General features: G+C 36.4%; 1 protein-coding gene across 1 annotated transcript in view; it reads right to left on the reverse strand.

Annotated features, from left to right (window-relative positions):
* LOC102690748 (vitellogenin-like) overlaps nt 1-13,356 on the reverse strand; it is a 44,728-nt gene extending 31,372 nt beyond the window's left edge. The window contains exons 1-4 of the mRNA XM_069194523.1: nt 13,353-13,356; nt 9,304-9,455; nt 7,136-7,387; nt 6,204-6,369 (exon numbers count right to left, since the gene is read on the reverse strand). Of these exons, the coding sequence (XP_069050624.1) occupies nt 6,204-6,369; nt 7,136-7,387; nt 9,304-9,455; nt 13,353-13,356 (574 nt within the window). The remainder of the gene's footprint in view (nt 1-6,203; nt 6,370-7,135; nt 7,388-9,303; nt 9,456-13,352) is intronic.
* Nucleotides 13,357-15,737: the final 2,381 nt, after the last annotated feature.

Genomic DNA, 15,737 nt, shown 5'->3' on the forward strand with positions numbered 1-15,737 from the left:
GATAAGTTACAGAGGTAACCTGGGTGAGGACACGAAAAGGACCGATGAACCACATCGAAATCTGGGTATAGTTTGATGGTGCCGATCCGCCACGGTCTTCTTTCGAGCTGCAGTGTGAAGAAGGGAGGCTTTAGCCTTCTTCCAGAAGTCCTGCAGGTTAGTGATATACTCTTGAACAGAAGGAACTTCCGGGAAGTCCGGGAAGAGAGGAGGCTGATAACCTAAGGCACACTTGAATGGTGTCGAAGAAGTATACAAAGAATTATGAGCATATTCTGCCCATGGAAGCAATGATACCCAGTTATCTTGGGTAGATGAGATATATGCCCGTAAGTAGGTTAGCAGTTCTTGATTCATACGCTCAGTTTGACCATTGGCCTGCGGGTGATAAGCTGAAGTAAGCGAAACTGAGGCTCCCAGTGACTTACAGAAGGCCTTCCAAAATCGTGAAATAAACTGGTGGTCCCTATCGGAAACAATGTCTTTAGGGATGCTGTGAAGACGGAAGATATGCAGTACGAACAGGTCTGCTAGTTCCCTAGCTGAGGGCAAAGAAGGTAGGGGAATAAAATGGGCGGATTAAGAGAAACGATCCACTACAACCATGACTGTCGTGTTTCCTTGGCTTGGTGGAAGGTCAGTGATGAAATCAACTGAGAGGTGGGTCCAAGTACGGTCAGGGACAGGTAAGGGTTGAAGAGGGCCTGCCACCCTCATCCAAAAAGACTTAATTTGGGAACATATAGAGCAGGCTTGGACATACTCCTTGACATCTTTAACCATGGTTGGCCACCAGAAATCTCTAGAGATGAAATCCAAGGTACGTCGGAATCCAGGGTGCCCGGCGAAGCGGGAGTCATGTCCCCATTGCAAGACAGAAGATCTGACTGGGGTTGAGACAAATAACTTGTACTGAGGGCACTGAGGAGGTACAGTTTGTCCAGCCAAGGCGCGTCTAACTATGACTTCTATGTCCCATCTGACAACTGCCAGGAATCTACTAGAAGGGATGATGGGTTCTGGAAGCAGTTCAGCCTCAGGGGGGTTGTGGATCCGTGAGAGAGCGTCAGCTTTGATGTTTTTAGAGCCTGAAGTGTAGGTGATAAGGAAATTAAATCTGTTGAAAAAGAGGGACCATCTGGCCTGGCGAGGACATAGACGTTTGGCCGATTGTAAATACTCCAGGTTTTTGTGATCAGTGTATATCAAAAATGGATGATGAGCTCCCTCCAGCCAGTGCCTCCATTCCTCCAATGCTAACTTAATAGCCAAAAGCTCACGGTTACCAACATCATAGTTCATCTGTGCAGGAGATAACGTCTTAGAAAAGAAGGCACAGGGGTGAAGAATCTGTTTTTCTCCATGACGTTCAGAGAGAACAGCGCCCACACCATGGCCAGAAGCGTCCACCTCAACAACGAAAGGCAAAGAAGGATCAGGGTGTTTCAGGATGGGGGCAGTGGTGAAAAGATGTTTCAGGTGCTGAAATGCCTCTTCTGCTTGAGGGGTCCATTTACCTTGTCTGGGTCCTTTGCGGGTTAAACAGGTTATGGGAGCAACCACCGAGCTGAAGTTTCGAATAAACTTTCTATAGAAGTTGGCAAAGCCAAGAAACCGTTGTATGTGTTTAAGGTTCTTGGGTGTGGGCCAATCAGTAATTGCGGAGACTTTACTTGCGTCCATTTCTACCCCTTCTGGAGAGATGATGTAACCTAAAAAGTGAATCCTAGAAGCATTAAAAATGCACTTCTCCAGTTTGACATAAAGCTTATTCTTAATGAGTCGGGAGAGTACTTCTCTGACATGGAGAACATGATCCTGGAAGGTATTAGAGAAAATTAGAATGTCATCAAGGTATACTAAGACAAACCTTTGTATTAGATCACGAAAAATATCGTTAATAAAGGTTTGAAACACTGGCGGGGCATTTACCAAACCAAAAGGCATGACCAAATACTCATAATGTCCATGGGTTGTCATAAACGCCGTCTTCCACTCGTCCCCTTCCCGAATACAGATTAAATTGTAAGCCCCCCGCAGATCCAGTTAAGTGAAGATCTTGGCCCCATGCACGGACTCAAGTGCTGCCGGAATTAGGGGCAAAGGGTACCGGTTTTTAATAGTGATCTCATTAAGGCCATGATAATCAATACAGGGACGGAGCCCACCATCCTTCTTTTCCACAAAAAAGAAACTGGCACAAGCAGGTGAAGTAGATGGGTGTATAATTCCAGCCTTTAGAGAATCTTGTATATATACTTTCAGGGCTTTGGATTCCGTATTGGAGAGCGGAAATATATGACCCTTAGGAGGAATAGATCCTGGCAAAAGGTCTATGGCACAGTCATAGGGTCGGTGGGGTGGAAGAGCCAAGGCCTCTTGCTCATTAAAGGCTTCCTGTAGATCAGAATATTGGGGGGGTATCGTAGGAATGCCAGAAGGGGGCGTTTCCATGAGTGCAACTCTTACAGGCAGACGACAGCAACTACCAATACATTGGATTCCCCAAGTTAAAATTTCTCTACGGGACCATGAAATGGTGGGGTCATGCTGTTGGAGCCAGGGAAAGCCTAGTACAAGGGGATGTGATGGGGTCTCGAGGAGATAAAACCAGATATCTTCAACATGTGTGGCACCAACTTGCAATCTTATTAAGTCAGTTTGCAATCTTATAAGTCCTGGAGACACTGGGGAACCATCAATAGATTGTACCCGAAGAGGAGGAGTCACCTGGGTCAGGGGCAGTTTCCAAGCTCGTGCTAAGGAGGCGTCGATGAAGTTCCCCGCTGCCCCCGAGTCAATAAAAGCAAGAAGTGGGATCTGTTTATTACCCCAAAACAATGTAGACCTAATAGAAAATCCTGAGAAAAACTTAGAGGATTGAGTCAACTCACTCACCACAGGATCTTGAGCAGTTGGGAGGCGCCTCAAAGACGAACATAAGGCAGGGCAGTCAGCTTTAAAGTGTCCTAATTTTCCACAGTACATACAGCGGCCCTCTCGTCTGCGTCTCTCTCTTTCTTCTGGAGTTAACCGGGCATGGGCAATTTCCATAGGTTGTTCCGAGTCTAGAGTGTTGGTAGGTGGTGGCCGAAGAACCTCTTGTATGTGTGTCTGAGATCTTTCTCTATTCCTCTGACGAAGTCTAAACTCTAACTCCAACACCTGGGAAATTAATTCCTCCAAGGTTCTGCCCGACTGTGGCATAGTTACCAGGTGATCCTTTATTTCTTCACATAATCCTTGCAGGAAAAAAAAAAAATAGGACCTCATTATCCCAGAGAGTCTCTGCTGCTGCTATTTGAAAGTCTATGGCATAATCCTGTGCAGACCTGCAGCCCTGGCGTATAGATGAGAGGCGGTAGGCGGAGTCTTGACCAGCAGCGAAACGACAAAATACCCCCTTAAATTTCTCTAAAAAGAGATCATAGTCCTGTACCTCAGGAGCCCCGCAATCTAGTAAGGCAGTAGCCCATTCCAGAGCACAGCCAGTTAACAGAGAAACTACGCAGGCAATCTTGTCTTGAGGAGAAAAAAAGGTTACCGGATGGAGCCTGAAAACCAGAGCACACTGTGCCAAGAAGCCCCGACTTTTCGTAGGGTTGCCGTCAAACCTGTCAGGGGGTGTAAGTGGAAGAGGTGGAGGAGCAGGTGTAGAAGCTGGCGGGGGTGGAGCCGAAGTGCCAGCTCCAGCGTTACTTACACTATTACCAGTAGGCGGCATTGCCGACAGGTGCGCAGAAATCTGTTGTACGGAAGCCTGTAACTGGAGTAAGGCTTGCCAGGGCTGATCCAAAACCGAGCGATCTCCTCTTGCTCCGCTGGGTTCATGTTAAATGGCTCAGTATTCTGTTACGGATTCGGCCAGTGAAACCGAAACCAAGTAGTGAACCCACTTGCGGGAGCCGACAGAGACGAGTCGTGATCCAAATACCGTAGCCGAAGGAGAGAGCCAAGAGTCCAGGGGAAGCCAGAGATCCAAACAGGGAGAGAGTAGCCAAAGCCAGACCGTAATCCAAAACCGTAGATGAAGGAGAGAGCCGAGAGTCCAGGGGAAGCCAGAGAACCAAACTAGGAGTAAGCAACCGAAGCCGAGCTGTAATCCAAAAGATGAAGTAAAAGGGGAAAAACCAAAGTCAGAACCAGAACAGTACGAGGAGGTAGAAGGCGCAGCGCAACTAAGTAGCTCGAAAGGGAAACCAATACTGAGCGAGGAGGTAGGGAAAGACTAATGCTTAAATACCAGATGAGACGGAGGTGTGGTGGTGAAAACGTACAGTGATAGGTGGACTGATGAACTAAGGCTATGCCTTCTCCTGCCTCTTTCATTGCCGAGAGGCAGGGATCGTAACAGTATATATTACACTGGTATATGTTTGATCAGATTATCTTCATACGCCAGGGTCTTCACAATCTTTTTCTTGGTATTTTAGTAGTCCATGAACAGGTGAGTTCACCTGAGGCAACATGCTGTACTTCATCCTTCAACCTATCGAAGCCATGAAGTTGTTGTTCTTTTGATAAGTGGAACTTATCTTTTCAGTTTTTTTTCTTGATTTTCCAAGTTTGATGTTCAAAAGTGTAAATAATTTCATCATAATCAAATCTAATAAGTGATTTAATGTTTATCCAAAAATCACACAACAAGTCACACAACTGTACCCTGTTCAGTAATGAATGCTCAAAATGAATTAATCAATCAAAACAAAGCCACAAACAATTAATTGATAATCCAATTAATTTTTCTCTTAACCACATTCCCCAGATGCTTTGGGGAATGACCTGCTGTCATAAATCACCTGACCAACTGGCTCTCCAGGACTAGGATTGGAGACCCCCGTCAAAGGAAATGATCTTATGAGTAACAACAACAGAATATCAATATACTGTATCGAAATAATACGATTGGTTTTAAATATGTTTTTTTCTTTCTCTAATGGATATTCAATAATCCATTAATAATACATTTTTAAAATTAATAATAATCTTTTTATAATGGATCTTCAGATCAAAGTCACATTCTATGATGCGATTTGTTCCTTTTAGGAAGAGTAACTAACAGCGACCACCAAACTGACAGGTGTATGCTCGCATCCTAAATTGTTTAAATATGCCCTCCAGAATTGTGTTTGGAAATTATTAAAACATATGAAGTAATTTGGAAGTTCTGAAAATTAAGTAAAGGTATTTAAAATTACATTTCATATACAGTATTCCACATATGAACCAATTAACTGGATATGGATATAATTAATTAATAGGAGGTGACGAAAGTGGTGAATATTAAGAACTGACCGAGCAGATGAATCAAGTAAAATACATAATCATAACCCCAAATTGTAAATTATTTTTCCAAGAATATACTCAAGAGGCTGGTATAGTTAGACGCACATTAATTATTTTTTCTCTGACGGAGCATTGGTGAAAATTATGAATAATTTAGGCACAGTTAGTTTAATAAATATTTATTAATAATGACAGTACACACAACATAAACACACAACACACAAATCACACCATGTACAATTTTACAAATAAGGCACCCCAGAGGCCTAACGTCCTAACCACGCAGAAAAACCACAGACTGTTGCCTTGTATTCAAGCTATATATTGCCTACAAAGGCAAAAAATAAGAGATAAGCTGCTTTCTAAACTAACCAGAATACAACCCACCAAATGAATGGGAACCTATCACCCTATTATAAAAATGCACCCACTAACAAGGATAGTTTCTTTCATGATGGATTCTTTAGCCAGGAAATCAGATTACACTAGAAACCACAGACTTGCTAGCTCTCTTAATATGGTTCAGATACTTAGCTCAAGTCTAGTCTTTCCAGGGGATCTGGAACAAAGAGCTCTCATCTTCAATATCTTCCTTTCCACCCCTTTTGTCCACTCCTGTACCTGCCTGTTTGTTATATACTGTTATATATATATATAAAGTTATATACTGTCTTCCTGGACTGTTGATAGACAAAATAATTTATCCTGAACTTAATTATCTAAGGTAAACCAAGGTAAACTTTACAATTGATCACTGATTCTGGACCTCCAGCATCTTAGAGACACTTCCATAGCCACCAATAGCTTTAACAATATGAAAGAAATTAATTATAATTTGTTACGCAGAACAGAATTAATCTTCTTTAAAGATTATAGAGTACATCCTTTTAATATTTACAACAAATTCAAATTTAAACCTACCTTTTTGCAGTTCTCACATGCTGGTGCATAAGCCATGCCAAAAATTTTCATTGCCTTTTCCTGGCAATTTTGCAGGTCTATAGAGCGAGTAACATAGATCTCACTGGCCTTTTTGTCTTCCTCAAGAACATAGCTGGTGTAGCAGATGCCATGAATGCCAGGCTAAAATAAATGACAATATTCATTTAGATATTTGTGACTTGGGTGGTGCATTGACATGGTGGTTAACATTGCTGCCTTACAGTGTTGGGGCCTGGGGTGATATCTGAATGGTGTTTGTATGTTCCTCCTGTGTTTGCATTTGTTTACTCTGGGTGCTCTGGTCCAAAAGACATACTGTACTGGTAGGTTAATTGGCTTCTGGGAAAACTGGCCTTGGTGTGAGTGTGTGTTTGTGTCTGGGTGTGCTCTGTGATGGACTGGTCCAGGGTGTATCCTGCCTTCCACATGTTTCTTGCCAGGATAGGTTTCAGGTCCCCTGCAACCCTGTATCCAAAGAAGCAGTTAGAAAAAAGATGGTTGGATATTTATGATTTGGAATCCAAGGCGCAAATTGTACTTCCAATGTAAAATAACATGTTGATGTGGTTATTCATCAATGCGTCAGGGTAGAGTTTGTAACTGAAAATCTTAAATGTAAAATGAGTGTAAAAATAATTACTAACCCAGCTACAGTAATTTTAATACCCTCCTGATCACAGATTATAAAACCTGCTATTTTTCCCTTTTGTCTGTGGCACAGTTTGTTTACATATTGTATTTTGTTTAATAACTTAGGGAAAGTAGGTTTTCTGGCATCAAGATATAAAGCTATTTGTATTAATGATAAATCTGTCATGTTTATTCCTTGCTGTTAGTTCTGTAGTCTTTGCTAAAGCCAAATACACTTTTCAGTTTTGAAAAAAAAATAAGTAGGAATAATACTCACCTCTTGAAGATTGTAAACATTTTTCGTGTTCTTGATTGTCATTTGTAGAAAATTCAAAATACCTTTCAGGATGTTGAGAACAGTATTAGAGACTTCGTCTGGTGCATATATGGTCCCAATACGGCCCTTAATGTACTCAAACTTGATAGGCTGTTTAAGCTGTGCTGCTATTCTCTGCGTCAGCTTTGGTGATGATGTTAATCTGTCTTTTTCTGGGATACCATGGAACTCTTCAATCAGTGGGTTGATAACCTTGGAGAAATTAATTAATCTTGAAATAAATGATTGAAGATTAAAATATATCTGAATCAATGTGTTAATATTATTTATGACCACAAAATGTTGTTGTAAGCAGCACCATAATCACCTCATAACTTATTTTGAGATCTCAGGAGTTAGACAGGGCAGGACCTGGTCAGCACTGTGTAGGACAGTATCTATACCTTTAACTTGGAAACCCTTAAGATAAAACCAGCATGCAAGTGGTGTCGTTAAGTATTCTTCCTGCTGGGCCATATGAAAAAGTAATAATTCCCCAGTATGGTGACATTGTGTGGTAGGGGATTCATCAGCTGATATGCTAAAGATACTGACTACTATGATAAAATAAGTGGATATAATATTCCTTTTGCTGTAATGTCACAGGGATGTGACCCACCATTCAGGATATTTACTCAATCCCCTCAGAATTACATCAAAAGACCTCTGGCATCTACTGAAGTTTGTGTCAGTAAGAGATTGCAAATGGACAAAATGTTGTCCATTCAATCAATGTTAAGATTTAAACAAATCTATAAATGTAAAAATATCCCCCTAGTGACAGTTACTAAAAAGGCATTACATGATGACAAAAAAAAATCAAATATTGCATTTATTCATGTATTTAAAATTTTAATAGTTTACCAAGACAAATCTTTAAAAGCATCTAATGCTATTGTATTCACCAATAGAGAAGCAACAGCCTAGAGTCAAGGGGCTGAATCAAACAGTTGGCAAGAAGACAAACTGGAACATAAACATAGTCTGGGAGAAAAGTAAACAGGCATGGGTAGAGCTGGTGAAGTACATGAGAACAAAACACAACGAAATTCCAAGAGTTGTCTGAGTAGCAAGCTAGGTTCAGAACATGACAAGACAGTTCAAAGTAGTCAAGCAAACAGGGTCTAACAGAGAGAAGCAATTGGCAACTAAGTGACTATCTGTGAATTAAGATTTAAAGAATGAAGCAAGAAGTCAAAACTCAGGGAGTAACAAACTAGGAGAGACTGTACCACATGCGAAGACTAAAGTGGAACTCTATGGCAGAGGAAGGAGTACCATCTTCATGAGGCTAAAATATTCACTGGTGGACAAAGTAAATAAATAATTATTATGTTTCAGTGGTATTTATCTCCCTTCCGATCTTGTTACTGTGGTAACTGATGGATTAACAGGCTGAGTGGGTGGGTGCTTGGAGATGGAGGTATTACGATCGCAAACACCAGTGGAATTGCAGGCATGACATACTGGATTTAAAATGACTTAAATGTAATATAATTTTAAACCAAAATTTGAAAAATAAAGGAACTTAAATATGGACTAGCATGTTTAATTACTAAGTATTATATTCTACAACTACAGTAATGAATACACTTTTAAGAAAATTCATATTTTATCATTGTTTTGGGGTGTTATTATAGTATTAATTGTGCATGTATGTAGTAACACCTGTCATACAAATTGTGTAGGAGAAGTACAGTACCACCCCATGCTATAAGTATGCTATTTTGAAAAATGTCCCAATAATTTATTCTGATCCCCTAAAATGGCTTTTCTATATTCTATGAAAGGGGATGAAAATACAAGTTTAGCAATTTCAGCTTAAAAGGCTAGGCCTGTAAACTGATTACTAACAGTCCAAGACTTATCTAAGTTAAAGTTAAAAGGTTGAGTGGGGGAGATTTTTCAGTGTATGAGGTGCAAAGGAAAAATGTACAGTTTTTCTTTTGTTATTTCCACTTTTTAGTAGAAACTGTGGAATTAGTGGAATTACTTTTTAATTCCAAGTTGCGTGGAATTAATGGCTACTTGTTCCTACGTTAATTATGTAGTTCCTAACTGCTAATGAGGCACTGTGGTTCAGAATTGATGATAATCAGGGTCTGCAAAACCCTCTGATTAATTTATACCTTTAGGAGAAATGTTTGCTGTGACACTCCGCTGATTTCAACAGAGCTGGAGATTTTCAATCCAGATTCATACAGGTTTTTTTCTTGATGACCTATCATGAGACTGCCTTCATAATTGTACACATATGTTTTTGTGGAGCTGAATCCAGGTTCTGAAATAAAAAAGAGGATAAACATATATGAGTACCTAATTTATTAAGAAGAAAATGTATAGATAAGAGTTTACTAGATTAGTCACATAAATCATTGACCTTCACATCCTGTTATGTGAGGTACTTCTTCCCTCTAAACATCCCTTTGATGTGTAGCATTGCTAACAGCAAACCCATGGGAAGGGGCAGTATGATGTCCCTCACCCTCATTGGACAGTGGCTGGAATTAATGTATATAGGATTGTACAGTTCATTATTAGAAAATTAAATTTCCCTTCCTTGCCATTAACTAATGACTAAGCCCTATTTACTTTTTTGGTAGTGCAATGGCATACAGAGGCAGCCACTCAGAACACTTACAGGCTCTGCAGCACAGTGCGGTGTACTTAGACTGTGTGGTTTACTGGCCAAAGACGATCAATAGGTTGCACTTGTTATGCGTTAGATGTTAGTGAAATTATTGCTTAATTTAATCTGTTTCCTTACTGTACTTTTTAAAATCAACTTAATATAGAACATTAAAATGGAATTATGTACCTAAAGGGAAATCTTGGTAGCTGAAAATAAAACTAACAGAAGTATAAAATCTCTGGACATTATAAACTACATTAAATTATGAATGTAATAAAGCTGGTAGTGATAGTTAAGAACAGAAAAATAAAGTACACATCAATATTCCACCTTCTTCATGAACATTTTCTACACCAAAATCTTTAACTCAGTCACTTACTATAGTTATTATGAAAATGTTTTGATGTGCTTATTCTAACTATATGAGGTCTATATACTTTTAAAAAATGCTATAAGGTTTTCACCTTTTCTATGAATTCTTGCTGTCATTGCTATTGTTCAAAACATACTTTTTTACATACACTTAATGGAAAATTAATAAAGAATCATATAACTAAAGGGAATTTTAGTAGATAAAAATAAATCAAAGTATAATAATGTCTCTGAATGTCATTAATGATATTATTTTATTAATCGTAAATATTGAAAAATAAAATACAGATACTGTATAGGAGGTAGTGGTAGCAACAAATAAAGGTACACAAAAGTATTGTAACATTTCCTATATCAATATCTTTCACTCTGTAACTTGTGGTTATATTTAGAAAAGTGATGAAATGCTCCTTTAACTACATTTGTTGTAATGGAAAATGAAATGTGAATTAGAGTGATAGCTCAGTGGTATAAATCTGCACTATCCCACTATCACAATCAAAAACCAAGTTTGTTACCAAAGATAACCAAGTTATCTTTTTAACAAATTGTCTCATAATAAAAACTTCCTCTAATAATAAAATAATATATATTCACATTTCTGTTAATTTTATATATCACAGTGTGTCATATATGTTAATAATAAGGCAATAAATTGAATACAACTCCAGACCAACAATCACCTGCAGGCTCAGAAAGAGAAAGGAAGTTTAAAGATGCCCTTAAACAGAGTTTTTTACATATATACAGCATTTAGTTTTCAATACAAATTTTATGTTCACTATGTATATTTTTAAATAGAAAACTTTAAAAATAATTTTAATGTTTAAGACATTTTAGTTTTTACACAAAACCAGGACCATTTTTCTTGGGAGTTCACATAATTATGGATTTTATAATAATTTTGCTTAAACAAACTTGTTAGAAATAGTGGTTAAAAATACGTGAGAACAACACAGTTGCACTTGTGTAGCACCTACAGATATTTCAGTTTAATTTTACTGATGTAGCACTGAAGGGAGTGTTTCATGCCTTGGTGATGCACTTTTTTCCTCACTGTACGGGGGAGGGAAACTGGAAGTAAGCTTTAATTTACACCCTCCATTTTCAATACACATTCACAATAGTCACTGATGCCTCTTTAGTTTAGGAACTCTAATTCCCATAAAAACCACAGGGCAACTTCCTGGAAGTGTGTACATCTCCTGGGTACTAGCTCACCTTAAAGGAAGGCAGTTTATAGAACACAACAAATACATTAAAATGACTACTCAAATGTTTTGTTTTAATCTGGTCTTTTATGTTAATTTACTTTTAAAATACAAAATTATTAAGGCCACTATGTTTATAATATTTTCATAATTAAAAAATAATTCATAATTTTAATTAATAATAATAATTTGAAAAAATACCACTTTTCTTATCATAATTAGGACACAGGAATAATTATTCTGAATAGAAATCATAACCATAGCAATAGTTTCACTCTAATGTGTAACAAATTACATTTCTGAAAAATTAGGCTTTTTAATGTTTGTAGTATTTGCTATTTTTTCTTAAATTACATCATTTTTTAATAATAATTGCACAGCGGGTGATTTATTGAATTTCAATTTAAAATTGAAAAGTTCATAATATATATATATAGTCTGGCACTGTGAAGAGACATGAGAGGTGTGGAATAAGTGCAGTATATTTTCTTATCGGTGCAATCATATTCTTGACTGACAAAGGAATGTACTGCATATTCTTACAGTAAATCCTTACAAAAAGTACCAGATAATTTCCAATAGCATCAGAAATTTTATTTTTAAACAGCAATAGTTTTAATATAAGGTGCTGGTAAAAGGGAGAGGATTTAATCTACAAGTAAAAAAATATATTTGTATATAAAATACTTCTTATAAAATACAGATTTTCAAGTGATTTCAGTTTATCATTGATCTTCTGACCTTATGAGCCTTCAGAATTTTAAAACAGCTTTTTGTTTTCATTTTGGCTGTGTACCAGTCCAGTAAGAATCAGCACCGTCGCTGTGGCAGTCCTGAACAATCTTTCTATCTACATGGATAAGCCTCCTGTTCCATCTTTAAGACATTCAGCACACTCTGGCTGTTTTAACAACATTATTATTGGATCACAGCTCCAGCGAAGAGACAGTGTTCCAAAGAACTGTCATTAATGAAATGAAATAAATGAAATAATTAAATAAATGTCAGGAAAAGAATGAAGTGTTATGTCTTTGGACCGAACAGTACTGTGCATTATATCATACTGTGTAGCAATCAAGTGCAGTGTGATTAGTATATAAATATACTGTACTATACATACTGTAACAGCACAGTATGTGCAAATAATTTTATAATGGAAATCTAAAATAAAATTACTTTTTCCTTAAATTAGTATTAAAACAAATATAGATTATTTTAATGTTGATAATTATGAAAAAATGTTGCACTCTCAATGGTATATAACAGTAAACTATTTTTTATATCTGTCTGAGTAATCTTGCTTTGTGTAACAGCCCTACTTTTATTGTTAATATTAATTTAATATTTAACTTACTGTGATCTATAAAAATGTTAACATAGTATATAAATTAAATGTTATTATGGGACAAACCCATGGGACTGGAACTGGCCTGGATTTGAACCCAGACATTTTGCATGACAGGCAAGAATTCTTCCACTGATTCACCAATGCCTAATACTGATGAGTTTACAGTAAGTGGCCACAAGACATTCTTAGAGTCATTTAGAACTACTGACATCTTTTTTAACATATTTGCTGTTAAATACAAATGTTTTAAAAGACAATATATATAATATATTTTAAAATCAAAACCTAAAATAAAATTATTTACTTATTACTATTTAAATACATCTACTAATAATTCTGTATACTGTAACATAAAAAAAACAAATGAATTATGGAGTGTTATTGTACAGTATGACTAGCTTTGGAAAGCACAAATGGGTTAATACACATTTAATTTTTACTGTTCAAGTAATATTTACTGTAAATTATGTTAGGCATGCCAGATTAAGCATTCACTGCACCACGTGGTGGTTTTTTCAAAAAGTAATTTTTTGAAAAAAATAAGAGGTGTTTGGTGTTTCATTGCATTGGAATGCTACAGTATATGAACTTTGCACACAGTACATTATACCTTACCCATTCTGAGTGGCTGCATCTGTAATTAGTAAAGGAAGTAAAGCAACATATAGTGTGCTATAATGTCTTACTAGAAAGAAGATAAGTTTCCTGTCTGATTCATTGCTTTCCCAAATTTTGGATATGTACAGACATTTGTGTTGGCTACCACTTTTTCCAAATTTGTTTCTTACTTTTTGCCTATGTCTGGTAAAATAAAAAATGTCTAAAATAAATTTTAATTTTCATAATTATTGAGAAAAAAACTGGGATCAGTGCTTCAGCAATGGGAAAATATAGTTAGAAATAAAAAGATTTCAGCAGGACTGTGCTGTTCTGTTCCTGTCCCTAAAAATTAATTGAATTAGTTTTTTAATTGTAATTCTTAATTACATACTTTATTATTTTTAATGGTATCAGTGAGACCTCTGGACTGTGACATGAATTTCAGATTCTAGACCTAGAGGCACATGTTAAAATATAGCAAGTCACTAAATGCAGATTAAGATAAATGGGAGTGAAATTAAGTATAGTGATAATACAGACCACTAAATGTGATGGAACTTTAACTGTTAAAAAATATTATTGTGTTATTAGAGAAACACTATATAGTACAACTACAGAGCCTACTAATTGGGCTACATATGGAAAATAATCAAGAAAATTATCTTGTAAAGTATGTAGCTTTTTCTATAACATAGAAGACCTGCTTCACTGACGATTCTAAAACACAAGATGGCAGTATAGATTATATGAAATCTATGAAATCTGTGGTGATAAATCTGGGTTTAAACAATATGGTAAAAGAAACATGTCTTTCGCTAGATGTGTAAGTAATTTCTGTACTTCATCCAAATTGGAACTGTTTTTTTTTATTTGACACTAAACCATTCAAGAGACTGGTCAGAGTCTCATTCAAGAATGTTTATATATCAAAGATCTTAGAAATAGTTCACAAATATGCAGAAAGATTTCAAATATTTACATGCATTTTTCACTTCTTTAATACAATTTTCAGACTTACATCTAAAAAGCATTATTAACATAAAAATATTTTTTTCCTGTTTTAATTGACCGTTGACAAATATGATGGAAACATAAATTTCAGTAGTTTGATAAGATCCTAACAAATGTGACTAAATGTGTAGAGAGTATTTTGGAGTAATTTGTTCAAATGTTGTTTTTTCCATCTTGTACTTTAGAAACTGAGAAAAATAACACAAATGCACTGGAAGGTTGAAGCTTGAAGCTTGCACCAGGCAAGAACCTTACTTCATGATCATCCAGACAAAACCCAAGTACAGCAAAGTATTAGAACCTTGCTAGGGAGAGCTGGCTTCCTGTGTTTTTAGGGAACTTTTATTTCCTGAGTAAATAATACCTCAGTTAAAGACAGCCTTTCCTGCTTAGTGGTGCATTTGTAGAATACGAAAATAGGTTCCCATTCATTTGGTGGTGTCTGTGTTTGTAGACAAACTGCAGATTGTTTTGCATTTATTAAGAACAGAGCTTATCTCTTATTTTAGCCTCTGTAGGCATTGTTTAAGAGTTCAATACTTAGTAGCAGTCTGGGGTTTTCTGGGTGATTAGGATGTTAGGCCTCTGGAATGCCCTATTTGTAAATGTGTAAATATAGTAACTTGTGTGTTTGTGTGATTTGTGTAGTAGTGTTAGTATTGTCATTGTTAATAAATATTTGTTTAATGAAGTGTATCTGAATTTTTACTCTTTTCACCAAAGCCGTGCCAGGGAACTAGGAATTCATGTGCCACTAACTATAGCAAGCACCAGGGTATATTCTTGGAGAAATCACAAGTTAGGTGGTTATGATTATTTATTTTATTATTTACTAATCTGCTTGGTCAATTCCTGCTTACTCTCCATTTTCTCAACCTCCATTTGTAACAATATTAAATACAGTATTCTTTGCTTTATCTGTTATTGTGTGTACTATAACATGAGTGTTCACATTAACTCAATGCAAGCATTTTTAAAAGGGTATTTAAAACGTAAATTAAACTACAGAGCTGAATCAACAATAAATCAAAGGATTTCAACTATGACTTAATGTCGAGACATAACTTTAATAATTGTTATTTATATACTTTTACAATCATTGAATTGCAAAGTATAATTGAGAATCCTAGACTAAAAAGTTTTTTAGAAATGGACATTGTTCTTGGAGAAGGTTAGTTTTCTGGTGCAAGCCCACAAGACAAAATTGAAACACTGCCACAAAACATTCATATTTTCTCAGTATCTGCTTAGCAGCATAATTATGATCATAATATAATAGCTAGACACAAATTGTTGTGATAATAATAATTGCAATAAAACTTACCATATGTATTTTTGTCACAACCTAAAATATAAAGGAAACAACAATTAAAAAAAACTGTAAAAATA

Source organism: Lepisosteus oculatus, chromosome 9 (genome assembly GCF_040954835.1).
Source record: "Lepisosteus oculatus isolate fLepOcu1 chromosome 9, fLepOcu1.hap2, whole genome shotgun sequence".
Taxonomy (NCBI): Eukaryota; Metazoa; Chordata; class Actinopteri; order Semionotiformes; family Lepisosteidae; genus Lepisosteus; species Lepisosteus oculatus.